Source organism: Haliotis rufescens, unplaced genomic scaffold (genome assembly GCF_023055435.1).
Source record: "Haliotis rufescens isolate VD_foot unplaced genomic scaffold, xgHalRufe1.0.p SCAF_2, whole genome shotgun sequence".
NCBI classification, from domain to species: domain Eukaryota; kingdom Metazoa; phylum Mollusca; class Gastropoda; order Lepetellida; family Haliotidae; genus Haliotis; species Haliotis rufescens.
This window is the reverse complement of record NW_025963890.1, coordinates 74,741,755-74,762,019: the sequence shown is the minus strand read 5'-3', so window position 1 is coordinate 74,762,019 and position 20,265 is coordinate 74,741,755. Positions and strand designations below refer to the sequence as shown.

Below are 20,265 nucleotides of genomic sequence, written 5' to 3'. Positions count from 1 at the left end.
ATCAGGTTTGTTTAGCGGTAGCCTGAACTAGATCAGATTTTATCATCCAAAACTGGCTCCCACAGGAGATATCACTTGGGTGAGATCAAGCGATATCTACACTGTAGATATCGCTGCAATGAAATTGCATCACAATGCTTTGCAGACCATTGTGACGTCATTGGTTACCATGACGTCACAATCAAATGACATCACTAATGGCTCTGCTACTGAAGCTGTCAGCAGTATTTTTCACACTTAGACACTGCTTATTACTGTCTAAAAATTGGAAGAATGATGTTGGATGATAAATAAAATCTCACCCTCGTGTCTTTTGAAATCAAATATATCAACACTCGTTGATAAAAGTGGAAAAAATCCTCGGCAAGCCTCGGAGTTTTCCCACTTTTATCAACTCGTGCTGATATATTTGATATCAAAAGACACGAGGGGTGAGATTCTCTATTTAATGAGATTGACATAAAAGAAACCAAGCAAACAAGTGACATGTGGTAGTCCATCCTCAATTATCGAGGGTATTATATCTCTACTCTATTACCGCCGTAGCCTCGTTTATAAAAACAACGTGAGTCCAGGATATTTTTCCTGCATCATGGAGGATGACTGTAGTGATCCTTTGCCCACCTCTGTCCACACTCACCTTCAACTTCAGTCGCTTGATGTCAACTCTCACCAGTTTCCATGGCAACTGAGCTCCATCCGACAGCAACTGTGGTGAGAGGATCTTTGCAGCTACCTCAATGTCAACATCAGCCTTGGCACTCTGTAAAGCAAGATGCTACATTCACTTGGGATCAGGATGTCATCTGTTATGTGGATATATATGTAACATCCAATACTGGATTTTACACCAGATATACACCGTACGATATTTGTGTATATATCTCCAGTTGGAGATATTTTTTTCTTTATTTTGATTGGTTGCCTGATTGTTGTTCTGATCAATGATTGTTCGATTGACATAAGAGTTAGCATGAGATATAAAAAAAATCAAATTTAATCCTAAAGATTCTATTTTACCATTTAATAAAAACAAAACACTGGCTGTAAATAACTACAATACTGCTGATGTAAGCAATATTCACTCACACATTGCTGCTTAAAATACACTCTACATATTCCAACAGTGTCATAGCGTAGTAATGCTATGTACAAGTTTATGCCACTTTTCTCTTGTGACCCTTGAAGGAACGTTGCCTCTCCTACACACTGGCGGTATTATGATCAAGTACAAGAAAAAACGTGTGTCAATAGTTTCACGCTCCATGAAAGGCTGTTTTGATTTTCAGATGATCTCAAACACTAACTTGAGTCTCAAATAAGTGCATTGTTCTGTTACATAATGCTAAAGAATGATATTGAATAACAAAAAGATACTCTCATGATTGATTGATTGATTGATTGATTGATACTTAATCAGTTAATTTTAACATTGTGTAATATGTACACAGAGTCAGTTATGTTAATCAATACAAATCATCTTGTCAATCTGCATTATATAAATGTCTATTCATCTAACTATCTCTCTTTATTCATTCATCCATCCATTCCCATTAATTTAATAAAAACTAGTTAACCCAGACAGTTAATTTACTCAATACAACAGAGACTCCTCCATTGAATAGAGGGTACCGATGCTCAACCCTACGGAGTCCACTCATTGACTTGAACGAGCCAGCTCATGTTTCACAAAGCCAGCCACTTGAAGCAGCTAAATGTCTAGTGTGGACCAGGCCAATGACGACAAGCTCCGACAACACTGCTAGGGTTGGGTGAGTTCATTATCTGGCTGCTGTACAGCATTCCTGAATCAGCTGGTGTACCTGGTTGCCAGGGGTTACAAGGTAAATAACCCACAACAAAGGACTATTCCACTAGCTACAATGCAGAGGTTGTGTGTACAGTGTAATGGGTCAATATGTCCATACAGGATAGCTATAATGAGGTTATTCAAACACAAAGGGAGGACCACAATCACTGTAAACTTAAGCTGTGTGTATATGTGTCGTAAAACAAAAAATAATAGATACCCTGGGGAAGCACAAATTTTGTATCATTATTACTATTGGTTTTTTTATATAATTATCATTATCATTATAATTACAACAACAACAACAACAACAATAATAATTGTTGTTGTTGTTGTTACTATATTTGTTATTAAATGCATTTTTTAATTTAAAAAAAAGTTTTGTTGTAACCACCATTATTCCTTTGCTCACATGATTTTGACCTTTAATTAATATGATCAGTATAATGACTATCTTTGTAATCACTCAATATATCAAATTTCATTTCTAAACAGAGATTAACACTTTAGTTTAAATCACAACAAAGAGGGGAAAAACTCCCCCTGAAAATCATCTAATACCTCTCCCTGGAAATCACCTTCTATCTTACTGTCAAATCTAAATCAGTTAAGTCCTTGTCGTAGATGTAAATGTTTTTTTCTGTGTCAATAGTAACCAGACAAACAAGTGACACATTCCTTGTGCAACAACAATAACTGTGATGTGTTCTATAAACATGACATGTCTCCCACAACATTGACTCAGTACAGCTGTAGTTGATATCAGTAATAAACCCGTTCTGCAAGTCCCAACCTCTGCCAGAACAAGCACCTGTTCCTCTACAACCCGCACACAGAACTTGTCCGGCAACTTTGTCCAAACAAGTTGGCAAAGCCTGGGAATTAGGTATCGAACAAAATCAATAACAAATCAACCAATATTGATCATCTTGGAGCAGGTTTCTGCAGGGACGGTCTGGAACAAGTTCTCGCCGAGCTTCAACATGATCTGGGAGCCAGAGTGAGGCTGCCTCACTCTGACACTCAGCCTGGTCGTGGTCCTGACATGCCTCAGTCGACTGATCACCAATATTGATAGGTCATCAAAGATCAATCGCTGATTGGTATTGGAAATACTCAATCGCAGACGTGGTTGGGACTTGTTCTCCAGTGGACTCTACCAATATTGGTAGAGGCTATGTGTTATTGAGGGGTGGAAGGTTGTGATATGGAAAGACCTGTTTGATGAGAATGATTTTGACTGTGAGACAATTCCTGCTTTGACATGAATGTGTTTGTGCTTTGTATGAATGTTGTTGACATGAGGAGAGCTTTGATCTGAAGGATTATCACGGTGAAATAAACAAACCAGGTTTGACACATCAGCATATTTAGTACCTATGTTGGAAATTTGAAATATTTTTATATAACTTCTTATCTAAAATAATGTCTATATGAAATGTATATTACATACCCATATGACTATTCAGATATTTTGAAAATATGCATTCATTCAGCTTCACCAGTAGGGGGGGGGGGGAATGTGGTGTTTGGGGTGGTGTGACAGGGAGGTGGTAGTCTTGTGTTTGGGGTTGGGGTGGTGGGGAGGGGGTAGTTTGGTGTTTGGGGTGGTGTGATAGGGAGGGGGTAGTCTGGTGTTTGGTGGTGGGGTGGTTGTGAGGGGGTAGTCTAGTGTTTGGGGGGGAGGGGGTAGTCTGGTGTTTGGGGGGGAGGGTGTTGGGGAGGGGGGTAGTCTGGTGTTTGGGGTGGTGTGATAGGGAGGGGGTAGTCTGGTGTTTGGGGGTGAGGGTGTTGGGGGGGGGGGGGTAGTCTGGTGTTTGGGGTGGTGTAATAGGGAGGGGGTAGTCTTGTGTTTGGGGTTGAGGGTGTTTGGGAGGGGGGTAGTCTTGTGTTTGGGGGTGAGGGTGGTGAGACCGCGTAGTCTGGTGTTTAGGGGTGAGGGTGGTGAGCAGGGGGTAGTCTATTGTTTTGTGTTGGTCGGTCCCTCCTCAGAAAATTATTATGTAACACACAGTTTTGCAGTTTTGTCTGACATGAGCAAACTGGATATTTGGCTTAACTCCGTGTCAGGAATCAGCCTAATCATGAACACATAATGCCATTTAGAAAGTGGTCAAATGTAACAAATGTTTTATTTGGGATAACACTAGTCTGGATCACCTAATTTGTGTACCCCACTGACAAGTGTACATAGTCACGGCTCCCAGGGCCGAAAGCTATGAACACACAGTGCCATTTAAGGGTACACAAAGTATGTGTGGAAGCCTCGGTGGCTGAGTGGGTTAGATTGCTGACGTTGTGTGCTTGCGATTAGGTGCCTCACTCTGGCAGTGTAGGTTCGAATCCCTGATAGGACTCAACCCAAAAAAGTACGAGAATCTGTACTACTAAAGTACTTTAAACTAAGAGTTATCCCAAATATAACATTTTTTACATTCTCATCATTTTAACAGAAATATAACTCCTCAACTTGTGTGTCATCACATCTGCACCGGTATATACATGATAGGTAATAAATGGGGGTCTTCTTAAGTAGAATAAACAATGTTTCAACCTTAATCCGTATTCCACCACTCTCACTAGCAGCTCCTCACAAGCCACATACTTCCCTTCCTCCACCCCTCCTCAGCACCACACCATCTCCACCAGCACTACCCTGATCACCTACACACCACACTATCCCCCTCATCACCATCTCCAGAGAAACACTTCACCCCTCACCCTCCACACACTACACCACCTTCCACACACAGCACTATCCCCCTCACCAACCCCCTCACCAACAACCCCCCCCCCCCCCCCCCACCCACACACACACAACACTACCCATCCCCAACCCCCTCCACAATATCCCCCTCCACCCCACACTATCCCCCACCCCCTCCACACACCACACTATCCTCCCCACCAACCCCCCATACCAACCCCCTCCACTATCCCCAAACCCCTCCACACTATCTCCCCCCCTCCAACCACCCCCAACCCCCTCCACACTACCCAACCCCCCCGCCACCCCCTCCACACTATCCTCTCACCCACCCCCTCCACATCCCACACTATCCCCCCCAACACCCAACCCCCTCCGCACACCACACTATCCCCCTCATTAACACCCCAACCCCCTCCACACTATCCCCCTCACCAACCCCTTCCACACACCACACTATCCCCCTCACCAACCCCCTCCACACTATCCCCCTCACCAACCCCCAACCCCTTCCACCCTATCCCCCTCACCAACCCCTTCCACACACCACACTATCCCCCTCACCAACCCCTTCCACACACCACACTATCCCCCTCACCAACCCCCTCCACCCTATCCCCCTCACCAACCCCTTCCACACACCACACTATCCCCCTCACCAACCCCCTCCACACTATCCCCCTCACCAACCCCCAACCCCTTCCACACACCACACTATCCCCCTCACCAACCCCCAACCCCCTGCACACACCACCCTATCCCCTCACCAACCCCTTCCACACACCACACTATCCCCCTCACCAACCCCCTCCACACTATCCCCTCACCAACCCCTTCCACACACCACACTATCCCCCTCACCAACCCTTTCCACACACCACACTATCCCCCTCACCAACCCCCTCCACATTTTCCCCCTCACCAACCCCCAACCCCTTCCACACACCACACTATCCCCCTCACCAACCCCCTCCACACTATCCCCCTCACCAACCCCCAACCCCTTCCACACACCACACTATCCCCCTCACCAACCCCCAACCCCCTCCACACACCACACTATCCCCCTCACCAACCCCCAACCCCTTCCACACACCACACTATCCCCCTCCACACTATCCCCCTCACCAACCCCCAACCCCTTCCACACACCACACTATCCCCCTCACCAACCCCCTCCACACTATCCCCCCACCACCCCCCTCACACCAATGCAAGTGTGATATACACTATCAATGATTTCTTTGCGATATGTGACTCTCACCTGGAACAGAAACTGGTTCTCCACATTGTGGAACTGTGTTACTGGATGATGTTCTGCATGGAACAGGTGCTGAAACAACAATAGGGAGCAAATATAGTAAAACGTGTCTGTCATTACACTTTTCATTACTGTTTTTAAATAACAAGCTCCAGATAAGTTGATGATGTGATTTGGAGGTGAACAATATACACCAAATTAGCACAAAGGCACTGATCACCAGGTACATTCAAATCGTCTGCATATGGGGCAAAAAAAATCTTCCTAAAATACAAATCAGTTGAAGCTAGGCAACGTCGGTTGCAGAGAGTTCTTGGATGGGTGACCGCATTTCAGCAGCTTGACTGAAAGTTTCTAGGGCTTTGCTCCTGCCCCATGCTCCAGCACATGCAGCACATGTGGTGTCTCCTAGGGCAAGTGACTTCATCTAAATGTGCCTCTGTTCACACAGACATGAATGGGTACCCGGTAGGATGTGATGGCAATGTGGTTGTTAACCTTCTAGCGCCTAACAGGCAGCTTGGGTTGTATACTCCCCAGGGAGCTGAGAATGATTGTTGAGTGCACACTGATCCAGTGACTGGGGAAATAATAGGGCTTTGAGCATGCCCCTGTGTGGTGTGGAAATATGAGCAACATAAATGGTCTATTATTATTATTATTATAAATGATGTTATATTTAGATATCTAAACCATGTTTAGAAAAGGTTCTGACCTCAGGCATTTGCCTGTGCCATTCCTTGGTTTACAGATCCAATGACCCTAATGCCAGTTTTATAGTGCTAGCCCACAGAGATACCAAGCTGAAGTTTAACATGAATACCCCACTCAGACACAGTATACTGACTCCGAGCCGACCAGTCCTTGTTTTAGCCCCTTTATGCCAAGTGCCAGGCATGGTAACAACAAGTACCATCTTTTAACATGTTTTGACATGGAGTGGCCAGGGAATGATCCACAGACCTTCTGCTCTCCATGCAGATTCTCTACCTATATCACCACAGAGTCGGCCCTGTCCCTCTTGCATACAATCTTCAAGATCTACTCAGAATAAGTTCTGTATTTATTTGTGCCTCACAGAAAGGTTGTTGCCCGTCTCCTGCTGATCTTGGTGCAGGAATTCCTCCCGGTAAAACGTTGCCGCTGCAAGGGACAGAATCTGAAACAAAATCTCACCCTAAAATGTTTGCTTTTCCCATATGATAAAGTCCTCTTTTCATTTGGGTTAAGCCGGCTTATTCCATCACCTACATAACGCCTTTGGTAGCAGTAAAGTAGTGATGTTGCATGATTTCGCTGTAATCTGCATACCAGCTCATCACTTGCATCTAGTTTGTACAACATACTGGCCAATTTGAAAGATTTGTGTAATGTGATAGTCACATGAACTAGTGAAACTAGAGAATTTAGTTCCAAAAGAGATTCCTCCTTCCTCTGGCCTGAAAGAAATAGACTATATTTACATTGTTTACTTGACTCATACCTGTCACCTTTTCTGAAGCAAGAATGTGAACTGACTACAAAAGTCCCTTGCCAATAGGTCCAAAGACTACAAAAGTCCCTTGCCAATGGGTCCAAAGACTACAAAAGTCCCTTGCCAATAGGTCCAAAGACTACAAAAGTCCCTTGCCAATAGGTCCAAAGACTACAAAAGTCCCCTGCCAATAGGTCCAAAGACTACAAAAGTCCCTTGCCAATGGGTCCAAAGACTACAAAAGTCCCTTGCCAATAGGTCCAAAGACTACAAAAGTCCCTTGCCAATAGGTCCAAAGACTACAAAAGTCCCCTGCCAATAGGTCCAAAGACTACAAAAGTCCCCTGCCAATAGGTCCAAAGACTACAAAAGTCCCTTGCCAATAGGTCCAAAGACTACAAAAGTCCCTTGCCAATAGGTCCAAAGACTACAAAAGTCCCTTGCCAATAGGTCCAAAGACTACAAAAGTCCCCTGCCAATAGGTCCAAAGACTCCAAAAGTCCCTTGCCGAACTAGGCTGGAATTTCCAGGCGCGATTGTAGTGCCACCAGTGGCTATGTCCCTTCTTTGTCCCGCCTATTGAAAAATTAAATTCTACCTCTTATATCACTTGCAATTGCTTCAAACAAAATGGTGTTCCCAAGTCAAGACAATCTGATAGATAATCAAGATCTATGTTGTAATAAAACGGGTCTCGGTACCTCGCCAAGTGCATCAAATCATTTGAGCACCTTGATTAAAAAAATGAAAAGATTTGGGAAATATCTGTTGATGCCCAGTTGACGACTGTACACTTGCTTTGCAAATCCTGCGGTTGAAATCTGCATGTTGAAATCAATGTTTACTAACTGGATGTCTTGTTCATTGTGTGATATTGATTGGACTATGCATAGATTCCAGCCAAAATTTAACTCTTGAATTCCAGCTTAGTTCGGCAAGGGTTGAAACTGGACTTTTTACGGCCAGTAAACTCCCTTACCTAAGGAAGGTGCATACCTGTATGAGTGACATGTTATATTGATGTTGCAATATTCCGGCAAGATCATGACTGGGGACATCAAACATGGCTTCACATATTGGGAAGGGAACCTGCACCTTTGGAGTAACAAGCAAACACTTTAGCCACCAGCCTACTCCACCACCCCTTTATCCTTGTGTGCAGGACAGAGCAAGTACACAGTTATGCAGGTATTACCTTGCCAGATGGCACCTGTATGAAGGACGTCACACCTGTAGCTATCACCTGTCCAATCAGGAGATCAAAGCTGGGTCGCATCACTCTGTTCATCAGCCCAAGGATCTCATCATAACCTGCCATGAAAATATCAAACTACAAGACTGGGAACAAATGGACAACATTGGATTCTCATGGGACAACACAACAACAAACCGGGTCAAATGTTGTGTCGGGGGCAGCATGCACAAGTAAGTGTTGAGTTGTCCTCAACACAACACAACATAACTCAACACAACTCAACATGACTCATCACAACACAACAAAACTCAACACAACACACACAACATAACTCAACACAACAAAACATAACTCAACACAACAAAACATAACTCAACATAACACTATATAACTCAACACAACACTACATAACTCAACACAACACAACATGACTCAACACAACACAACAAAACTCAACATAACACTACATAACTCAACACAACATAACTCAACATGACTGATCACAACACAACAAAACTCAACACAACACAACATAACATAACTCAACACAGCTCAACGCTACATAACTCAACACAATACTACATAACTCAACACAACACTACATAACTCAACATGACTCATCACAACACAACAAAACATAACTCAACACAACATAATAACACAACTCAACACAACACTACATAGCTCAGCACAACATAACACAACTCATCACAACACAACAAAACATAACTCAACACAACACAACTCAACACAACACAACACAACTCAACACAATGGACAGGACTTGTTTCCCCCCCAAGTGATGTGTACCAGTATCATATTTAGTACTAATGACACAAAAGATCTTTCTAATGACTTGGCATAAGGGGTCAGAACAGAACACCGCTCACCTAGATATTGGTAGCGCAGAAAGTCGGGGCACTTCATGAGTTTTGTCACCAGTGTAGTGTCCAGGGGCATGACGTTCACCACCATGTTGGTGATGTTCTGTTCCAGTACCTCCTGGAGGAGGGTAGCTGCAGTATCGGCCGCCGACACCAGGCTCACGAACGTGCTGTTGGGGTACTGCGGTGCCAGCTGAACTCCGATGTTGTCTGATACAATGATATACAACTTAAGATGTAATGTAAGAATCAGATCTGTTACTTCTCTCCACTTGGAACTGACAACCCCCACATGAAGTGATACTATTTGGACATTCAACCACCCATTCCGTGTGGAGGTGTCTAAATACTTGGTGTGAGAAAGCAAAGCATTCAGACCAGCATGTTTGATTTCTGTATCTCAAAATGAATGTAACTTAGCAGTTCCGAATGGAGAATAATAATGGCCACACTATAGACGTTGGGTAGGTAATTTGCCATCGCACAGTTTTCTCTCTAGGGAACATACATATTCTGTGTGTGTTTTTTTGTCAAAAATAAACATTTCAGGGAGTCATATGGTAAAGAAATGAATTCATTTTTGAAAGCCGACATCTGATGGGTCAAGATTCCATGCACTCACTTTACATACCTTTGCTGTTGTAATCCAGGAATGAGAAGGACCCTCTCTCCATCTCCTGGACCAGCAGGGTTGTTGTTCTCTAGAGATGGAGAAATACTTTTTCAATTTGTGAACCACACCCATGCAATCATAACAAACATGGCTTCAATCAATTACCAATATGATTTTCCTCCATTTTAAAAAAAAAAGACTTTAAGAAATATGTTTACATTGAATGGGGTTGATTCACCTGAGCATGAATGCTGGGTAGGACTACACTCAGGGTGTATTTCATTAAGTAAGGAAAGAAAGGTTTTCATTGTATGTAGTACAGTATTTTCAAGGGCGGATCCAGGATTTATAAAAGGAAGGGGTAAAAAATATCAAAATCCTCTCTCTTGATAATTTTAGTGCCCACAACGTATTACATGTTTTTCAAAAGGGGGTCTGGACCCCCCTCTGGATCTACCTATGATTTTGTAGAGAGGCAGGTCAGGATGAAACCTCATAGATTTGAATATCAGAAGCTAAATCTCTTGCATTTAGCCATGAAGTTCACTTAACCCTGAACATCAGTGGGATTTTATTACACAACCAAAACTTCGGCACCATGCCTGTAATAAATGAGTTGGTGTACTGCAAGACATTTAGCTGTTCATTTGTCATTTGACAAGGCAGATGTTTTGTAAGGCCCCTGGCAACCAGATTTAACATGGGTGGTCACAAATGTCAAAACATGAAAAATATTTTTGTATTTAAATTCACTTCAAGTAGCCTTCAAATCAGGTTCAGTAAATTTAAACAAACATTCCTTGCTCAAGGAAATTGATTGATACGGATGCCAGATTGATACCACCCCATAATCTCCAATAATTCACAAAATCAAGAGACTGCCTTCATATTTTAACACTCCCTAACCCGGGCAGTATGTAGTAGTAGTATTGGATTTTAGGACGAGCTTGGGCCATAATAAACAGGTCTGTTTGTACCCAGACCAGTATGTTATTACTGACAGAGTTATCTCCCCTGGACAGTGGCTCCAGCCTGCTGTGTGCTCAACACATAGTCCCTGAAATACAGTTATATATAAGGTTAAAAAAAAAGAAATTTAAAAACAAATACCCTCAAGGATTGAAGAACCCTCAAGTAATTTCAGAGCAGAAAAGGGTATTGGTTGCTGGAGCTGAGCAGCGGAGGAGGATGGAAGTGCATGGGGGGTGATTGCAATCTCATTAAATTCAGATCTTAGTTCTCGCTATCGCTAAACAAAGATCTGAGGACATCCCATTACGGGTCACGTCAGAACAACCTTTCATCCAACCAATCAGAGCGTTGCTTACCAGATCATGAAAGTGACGGACGGAATGTGTTTTCTCATCAAAAAAATTAACAGAGGGTATTCCGAACGACAGTGGCGTTTTTTAAAATTATATCCATACAATCTAGGCCATCTATAAGCCATTCCGGAATGTTCTTTTATCAGTTTTAATTTTAATAATCGAGAATACGTCAAAATATGTTTCGAAGCACATTCGCCAGTTTGAAACTTGTGTCGCAAACCTCGAGAAAGCTGCCTTCTGATTGGCTTATGTCGATTGCTTGTCAGTCATTTCATTGGTCGGTCAAAGTTTGCGAAAGGTCGCTCTGACGTGACCCATTATGGGATGTCCTCAGATCTTTGTTTAGCGGTACCGAAAACTAAGATCGGATTTAAATGAGATTGGGGGTGATTGTTTCGTGGGGTCAATAAGACGGATGAATCTACCCCCAGTGCTACACAGTACCTGTGTCATGTCAGACTCCCTTGTCCCCCCCTGTGTGTGGAGCAGCACTGGTTTCACCTCCTCCATGACAGGCTGGTACATCAGCTGATGGCCACCCCACACCAGGTGGGCGGGGCACATGTCGGGGAAGATGGAGAGCTTCAAGTACTTTTGGAACAACAAGGCTCTGTCAAATGTACATGTAACAATATTTTACAACAGTAACAAGACCACACATTATATATTTTATTATTTGTTTTTGTCCCATTAATTTGTGTATGTCAAAATAAAAAATATTGCTTACCATTTTGATTGGACAAATAAAAAAATAATTAAAATATTTAAATAATAATTTATGCTTATGGTTTTTGCTCTGGTAGGTGTTATACCTTACATCCACCAACCATGAGCATAGTATAGAGGTAAAGCAGATCACCGTCATACAGCGGTATAAAACTTGACTTTATAATGAGGTGCTGTAAAAGGTAATAAAAAATAATATTTCATTGAGTTTCATTTCATAGGTTCTCTGAATAATTCAGTATACCGGTTCTTGATAAAGATGGCCCAGTCATGTAAAATTCTAAGTTGCCATAATTTGCTGTGCAGAGTTGCATCCCTTTGGTGTGAGATGATCTTAAGATAATGGGTGAGCACCATACCCATCTCTTGCTTTTCACCTAGGGTGGTGTATATCTAAGCACTACATCAACTCCATTTTACAATCAAGCCTACCCACTTTGAGATATCACTCACATATTTTTGATAATTGGGAGAAGCTGAAAAATCTTGAGATTAATTTGATTTGAAAAATTTGATTTCAGAGAACGTTTACTTCATGTTATGAACATCCTCCAATATGGAAAGAGAAAATTTTGACATAAAATTTGCTGCATTTAAATTTTTAAAATAACCAGTTAATGTTGTGACCATGAACATGCAGAACATGTCCTGGAAGTGTGACAGTGATTTGGAGAGTTTCAAGTTCTGGCTAGAGAATGGGCAGACAACAATCTTGTCCATGACACGACAAACGCTTACTATTTAGGTGAAGTGACAAAGGATGCATACCAGCATATGGACAGTAGATGACTATTTAGAAGCATACCTTTCCTGTGGTTGTGGATCCAGTCTAAGAAGTAGATCCAAGCAGACAGAAACTTTGGTACGTGAGACTGTGTAGAATGTATCGATAGCCTCCATGTGCAGAGACACAGCGCCATCTGGGAGCAGGGTGAGGGTGCCAGGAGTCTGGTCACACCCGACCTCCACCTGAAATATACAGCTTGGTCTGAAGCCCTTGGAGTGAATTATTGGGGCTGGGGTGCAATGATACACAACCAAGTAACCCAGTCTGACCGCCCCATCCATTATATAACCTCTTACAAATAGGACTGCTGTAGAGGAATCCTGGATCCCTCACTGAGCCACTGTAGGGGAATCCCAGATCTACCACTGAGCCACTGCTGTTGGGGAATCGCAGATCTACCACTGAGCCACTGTAGGGGAATCCTGGATCCCTCACTGAGCCACTGTAGGGGAATCCCAGATCTACCACTGAGCCACTGTAGGGGAATCCCAGATCTACCACTGAGCCACTGTAGGGGAATCCCAGATCTACCACTCAGCCACTGCTGTTGGGGAATCGCAGATCTACCACTGAGCCACTGTAGGGGAATCCCAGATCTACCACTGAGCCACTGCTGTTGGGGAATCCCAGATCTACCAATGAGCCACTGTAGGGGAATCGCAGATCTTCAACTGAGCCACTGTAGGGGAGTCCTGGATCCCTCACTGAGCCACTGTAGGGGAATCCCAGATCTACGACTGAGCCACTATAGGGTATCTCAGATCTACGACTGAGCCACTGTAGGGGAATCCCGGATCCCTCACAGAGCCACTGTAGAGGAATCCCAGATCTACCACTGAGCCACTGCAGGGGAATCCCAGATCTACAACTGAGCCAGTGTAGGGGAATCCAAGATCTACCACAGAACCACTGCTGTTGGGGAATCCCAGATCCCTCACCGAACCACTGCTGTTGGAAAATCCCAGATCTCCCACAGAACCACTGTTAGGGAAACCCAGATCCCACACAGAACCACTGCTGTTGGGGAATCCCAGATCCCACACAGAACCACTGTTAGGGAAACCCAGATCCCACACAGAACCACTGCTGTTGGGGAATCCCAGATCTACCACAGAACCACTGTTAGGGAAACCCAGATCCCACACAGAACCACTGCTGTTGGGGAATCCCAGATCCCACACAGAACCACTGCTGTTGGGGAATCCCAGATCCCACACAGAACCACTGCTGTTGGGGAATCCCAGATCTACCACAGAACCACTGTTAGGGAAACCCAGATCCCACACAGAACCACTGCTGTTGGGGAATCCCAGATCTACCACAGAACCACTGTTAGGGAAACCCAGATCCCTCACAGAACCACTGCTGTTGGGGAATCCCAGATCTACCACAGAACCACTGTTAGGGAAACCCAGATCCCACACAGAACCACTGCTGTTGGGGAATCCCAGATCTACCACATAACCACTGTTAGGGAATCCCAGATCCCTCACAGAACCACTGCTGTTGGGGAATCCCAGATCCCTCACAGAACCACTGCTGTTGGGGAATCCCAGATCTACCACAGAACCACTGCTGTTGGGGAATCCCAGATCCCTCACAGAACCACTACTGTTGGGGAATCCCAGATCCCTCACAGAATCACTGCTGTTGGGGAATCCCAGATCCCTCACAGAACCACTGCTGTTGGGGAATCCCAGATCCCTCACAGAACCACTGCTGTTGGGGAATCCCAGATCCCTCACAGAACCACTGCTGTTGGGGAATCCCAGATCCCTCACAGAACCACTGCTGTTGGGGAATCCCAGATCTACCACAGAACCACTGCTGTTGGGGAATCCCAGATCCCTCACAGAACCACTACTGTTGGGGAATCCCAGATCCCTCACAGAACCACTGCTGTTGGGGAATCCCAGATCCCTCACAGAACCACTGCTGTTGGGGAATCCCAGATCCCTCACAGAACCACTGCTGTTGGGGAATCCCAGATCCCTCACAGAACCACTGCTCTTGGGGAATCCCAGATCCCTCACAGAACCACTGCTGTTGGGGAATCCCAGATCCCTCACAGAACCACTGCTGTTGGGGAATCCCAGATCCCTCACAGAACCACTGCTGTTGGGGAATCCCAGATCTCCCACAGAACCACTGCTCTTGGGGAATCCCAGATCCCTCACAGAACCACTGCTGTTGGGGAATCCCAGATCCCTCACAGAACCACTGCTGTTGGGGAATCCCAGATCTACCACAGAACCACTGCTGTTGGGGAATCCCAGATCTACCACAGAACCACTGCTGTTGGGGAATCCCAGATCTACCACAGAACCACTGCTGTTGGGGAATCCCAGATCTACCACAGAACCACTGATGTTGGGGAATCCCAGATCCCTCACAGAACCACTGCTGTTGGGGAATCCCAGATCTACCACAGAACCACTGCTGTTGGGGAATCCCAGATCCCTCACAGAACCACTACTGTTGGGGAATCCCAGATCCCTCACAGAACCACTGCTGTTGGGGAATCCCAGATCCCTCACAGAACCACTGCTGTTGGGGAATCCCAGATCCCTCACAGAACCACTGCTGTTGGGGAATCCCAGATCCCTCACAGAACCACTGCTGTTGGGGAATCCCAGATCCCTCACAGAACCACTGCTGTTGGGGAATCCCAGATCTACCACAGAACCACTGCTGTTGGGGAATCCCAGATCTCCCACAGAACCACTGCTCTTGGGGAATCCCAGATCCCTCACAGAACCACTGCTGTTGGGGAATCCCAGATCCCTCACAGAACCACTGCTGTTGGGGAATCCCAGATCCCTCACAGAACCACTGCTGTTGGGGAATCCCAGATCCCTCACAGAACCACTGCTGTTGGGGAATCCCAGATCTACCACAGAACCACTGCTGTTGGGGAATCCCAGATCTACCACAGAACCACTGCTGTTGGGGAATCCCAGATCCCTCACAGAACCACTACTGTTGGGGAATCTCAGATCCCTCACAGAAGCACTGTTGGGGATCCCAGATCCCTCACATAATCACTGTTGGGTATCCCAGATCCTGCACTGAGCCCCTACTGTAGGGAAACCCACCTTCCTTTGCATGGATCTGAGTCTGATCCTGATGATGAGACTATGGACCTCCTCCTGAATCAACACCCTGAGGATCTGCAGACTCTCCGCCTCCGCTCCTACAAGGGCTAGCGCATCCACTATCAGCCCCTAGGGATTGGAGAAAATAGGGTTGACTTCCCTTATAAATTGTTTCATAGGTATTTCTTAGAATATAATATACCCACCATTTTATGATAAATACCCTGGACCCATAAGCAACCATACAGACATTTTGTGGAAAGTTTCTGATTCGCAAGATGTAGAGAGCCTGCCCAGGTCCAGGGTATTTATATTAATAAAATTTTACTTAAAACGCTGAATGTTTTATTATGTTTACTAGTATGTAGCTATAAAGTGACTTGGTTAAATCAAGTTCCATTGTTTGTCATTGCCACCAAAAGCCTTCAAGCCACAGTGATATATGAGAATGTCAACAAATGTATGTTCAATTAAATTATCATGACTACTGAACCAGTTTTCATGACTAATCTACATCTAGAATGTTCTTCCAAGAATTAAGGACCCGGTTTTGTAGCACAGAGGTTAAAGCATTTGCCTTGTCATGCCAAAGCCCTGGTTTGATGTCCCACATGGATACATTATACTGATCTAATGTTTATGTCTCCATAGTAAATAACACCAAATGTAGTCTGTTGAAAGCAGTAAAATTATCTAGAGACAGGATTTTGATACTTTGGACCCCTCCCTTTCAAATATACTGGATCCGCCCCTGATTACAATGTATAATAACCTTGCTAACCTGTGCTGGAACGGGTGATGTTCTGTCACTGAAGACAGCTTGGGCAACGGTGAGCTGGTCAAAATGGGGAATCTCCAGGAAAGTTGTCTCTGCCATTGTGAGAATCTGACCCAGGTAATATAGGTATGTATCACCCAGTGCCAACATGTGATGGAATACATCCAGTCCCAGCACCTGTACAGAGAGAAGGACCCAGGTAATACAGGTATGTATCACCCAGTGCCAACATGTGATGGAATACATCCAGTCCCAGCACCTGTACAGAGAGAAGGACCCAGGTAATATAGGTATGTATCACCCAGTGCCAACATGTGATGGAATACATCCAGTCCCAGCACCTGTACAGAAAGTAGGACCCAGGTAATATAGGTACTTATCATACCTCCACGTCAGAATGTTTGTTTGTTTGTTGTTTAACGCTGCATATTCCAGCTTTATGATGGCGGTTCATGTCAGGACAATGAGATCTGATTGATCCACATGATCTTGATAAAATACTTTATCATACCTCCATGTCACAATGATGAGATCAGATTGGTTCACCTGGTTTTATAACCTGATGCGGGACGTTAGTAAGGGCGCTTATAAAGATTACTTACAGATAGGTCTATAAGTTGGTCAGGGGGTGCTTAGAACAAAGCACTTACGGTATTCTCTCCTGGAAAACTGCACAAAATCTATGAATACCATGACACAAGAGACAGATATCACTACAAGCCATTTTTCTTTGACATAACTGACCTGGAATTTGAACATTTCTGGCATTGTATACATGTCTTTGACAAGAGCAGGTGATAAGTCCTGACAGAACACAAGACTGTTTTCATGAGGTAGTGAGCTGATGAATTTCCTGAAACACAAATGGTAAATATTGACGATTATTTCATACAAGCTCATCAATACAACCTTCATTCCTTTTACACCTGAAAACAAAGATATATATCATACATCACGAAAAATATGGATAAATTACCGGTACTTCCAATATTGTACACACCGTCTCCAACACTTGTTAATACAACTGTAAAAACAGCGGGAATTGATTTCAGCTTCACCGGTTATCACATGTTAGGTCACATGTGCAATATGCAAATGCTTACCGGTACTTCCGGCTCTCTGCTCACGGATGTTGATTTTTTTACCGTGTCAGGTGGTTTGACAATCTGCATCGAGGTGAGGGTCATTTCAACTTTATTTGCAGAAATTATTAAACTTTATTCAAGGAAAAGAGATACAAATCATGTTAATGTATGGAAATAGTTATTGGATCAGTTATTTAGGATGAAATGCAAAGTTTTATTGTCAAATGCTGGGCTGGCTATCGGGCTGGCCGGTTGACATCGCCAGTGGAAAAAAATGTGAGATCTTCGACTCCGTGTATAAGACGACCCCCCTTCTTAGCCCCCTCATTTTAGGTACGAAAAACTCGCCTTATACACAGCGATATACGGTAGTCTGCTCACCTGTGAGACTCCACCAGTGTGGCATGTGCCGGAGGGATGACCGTCACCACCCTGCTTTGGGGGTACAGCATGGCCACCTTCCCACCGATCAAACTCTCAGGCTTTCTACCTTCAACAATACAACTCTCAATATCAGCATTTTAGTTTATAATGGCTAAATGTTAACATTAGTTTGTGGAACAGTTGAAAACAGATAAACATATAAAATCATTGTCAATGAAGAAATAAAACTTCATACATGACAGAAATATCAGTTGCAACACGACAGACTAATGCCGTGATACTATACAATTACAGATTTTATATGAGGTCAATACCTGTTTTTATGGACTTAAAAAACCAAGTACTGACTGACATTAAAGTCTGAGGTCGAAGTTGTTTTTTTTCAGGTACATAGAAAAAGGTATTAATCATATAAATCTTATCAATCTTTAACTTTTTTTAGCTATGGTAGGAGGTTCCAACAAAGAGAGACATATGATTGGCTTAGGTTTGTGGGATTTCCCATTCTATTTTTAGAAACTCGAGTCTACTTACCATATATGAAGACGCTAAAGTTGATGTCAAGGATGCCAACATCTGATATATAGGACTTCACAGCCTTCCATTGACCGTCGTACACCATCTCCTCGGTTACCATAGGTTGTTTGAAACTCCATTCTGGTTGCTATATTAATAATTTAAAAAATCCAAGAAAAAAATACATAATCTTCATATAAAAATGCTCATTGGATGACTCTGGCTTATCTGCTAGTGGTAGAGTGAGTGAGTGAATGTGACTCTATGCAGCAATCAGCAGTGTTGAAGCTATGTCATGTCTGGACCAGGCAAACCAATGATTGAAAGCATGAGCAACATGCCATGGGGTCAATCACACAAAAACAGTCAGGTCACTGAGCCAGGTCACCCCATGCCATATTAGTCAGCTCTGTTTTGTTTGTTTGTTGTTTAACACAGCACTTAGCAATATTCAAGCTATATGACGTTGGTCTGTAAACAATCCAGTGATTGATATCATGAGCATAGATCCACAAAATTGGGATACAATGACATGCATCAACCAAGTCAGCAGCCCTGCTTTAACAAGCATAAGGTACTGGGGTCCTTGTTTAACTTTAACTTTAACTCGTTCATTGCCTGCTTTGCTGGAAATCCATTTTTGATCCCTGTCCATCTCAATAAGAAACCCCCCATCTCCCATCAACATTACTGAAGCTGGCAATATGGTGTGTTCAACATGGATAGTTTCCAGAAAATATTAATGTTAAGATTATTATGTCTCTTGTCTGATCAATTCATAAGAACAACTTCATGAAAAGTAATAATCGATCTAAATAGTGCATGTAGGGGTCTGCTTAAAACTCATACAAAGTCTTCTTATATTGTAAATATTTTTCAATAAATTCCCTGAGGCAGTGATTCTACTGTGTATAATACAGTTTGCAATGAATGTTGGTACAGATTCCTCTGACTCTATAATTACCACATGTGTGTTGGCAGCTGGTGAAGGCCTGGGCCGTGTGTAGTGTTTGTAGGCATCTAGACGGGAAAAACAATGCATTTATACTTAAAAACACTTAAACTTTAACTAATAACGTAGTGGTTACGATATTAGAAGGGATCTTAACAATATTACAGTTACATGGTGCAATGTAAGGTTCATACCACTTCTCACAAAACTACAGTTATATCAAGGTTTAAGATGAGATTTTATACCACTTCTAACAGTATTAGTTTTATCACGGTGCAAAATAAGATTCGCATATTATTGATGATATTGTTCTTCTTCTGTTTTTTAAAAAACCTAGTTAATGGTATTCATTAAAATGCTTCTGTTCATGACTGAATCAATAAATGAAACCTATTAGCTATAATGATGACGTCAATTTCAGGCTGCTAACTAGAGTCCCGCACCCCAGGAGTTTAGTAGGTATGTTAAACCCTGGTCAACCGTAATTTGACGTCAATCAGTTAACACATGCTAAAATTGGTCAACTCAGGTAAACCCGTGTTATACCTCGGTCTAAACGGGTTCACCTGTGATATCCAGGGATTTGAAATCAAATGCAAGCTGTGTTATAATCATACACTACGGAGAACCCTTTTAGCTCTGTATGTGCTCTGTGTGTAAAAACTGTGTA

General features: G+C 43.5%; 1 protein-coding gene across 1 annotated transcript in view; it reads right to left on the bottom strand.

The window, feature by feature from the left end:
* The window catches only part of LOC124133266, a 44,513-nt gene that overhangs the window by 8,358 nt on the left and 15,890 nt on the right, over positions 1-20,265 (bottom strand). Inside the window, exons 11-24 of the mRNA XM_048400561.1 lie at positions 19,608-19,663; positions 18,662-18,791; positions 18,125-18,233; positions 17,403-17,511; positions 16,662-16,835; positions 15,881-16,009; positions 12,804-12,967; positions 11,717-11,882; positions 9,963-10,032; positions 9,338-9,541; positions 8,448-8,563; positions 6,857-6,937; positions 5,782-5,850; positions 641-763 (exon numbers count right to left, since the gene is read on the bottom strand). Coding sequence (XP_048256518.1) covers positions 641-763; positions 5,782-5,850; positions 6,857-6,937; positions 8,448-8,563; positions 9,338-9,541; positions 9,963-10,032; positions 11,717-11,882; positions 12,804-12,967; positions 15,881-16,009; positions 16,662-16,835; positions 17,403-17,511; positions 18,125-18,233; positions 18,662-18,791; positions 19,608-19,663 — 1,700 coding nt within the window. The remainder of the gene's footprint in view (positions 1-640; positions 764-5,781; positions 5,851-6,856; positions 6,938-8,447; positions 8,564-9,337; positions 9,542-9,962; positions 10,033-11,716; positions 11,883-12,803; positions 12,968-15,880; positions 16,010-16,661; positions 16,836-17,402; positions 17,512-18,124; positions 18,234-18,661; positions 18,792-19,607; positions 19,664-20,265) is intronic.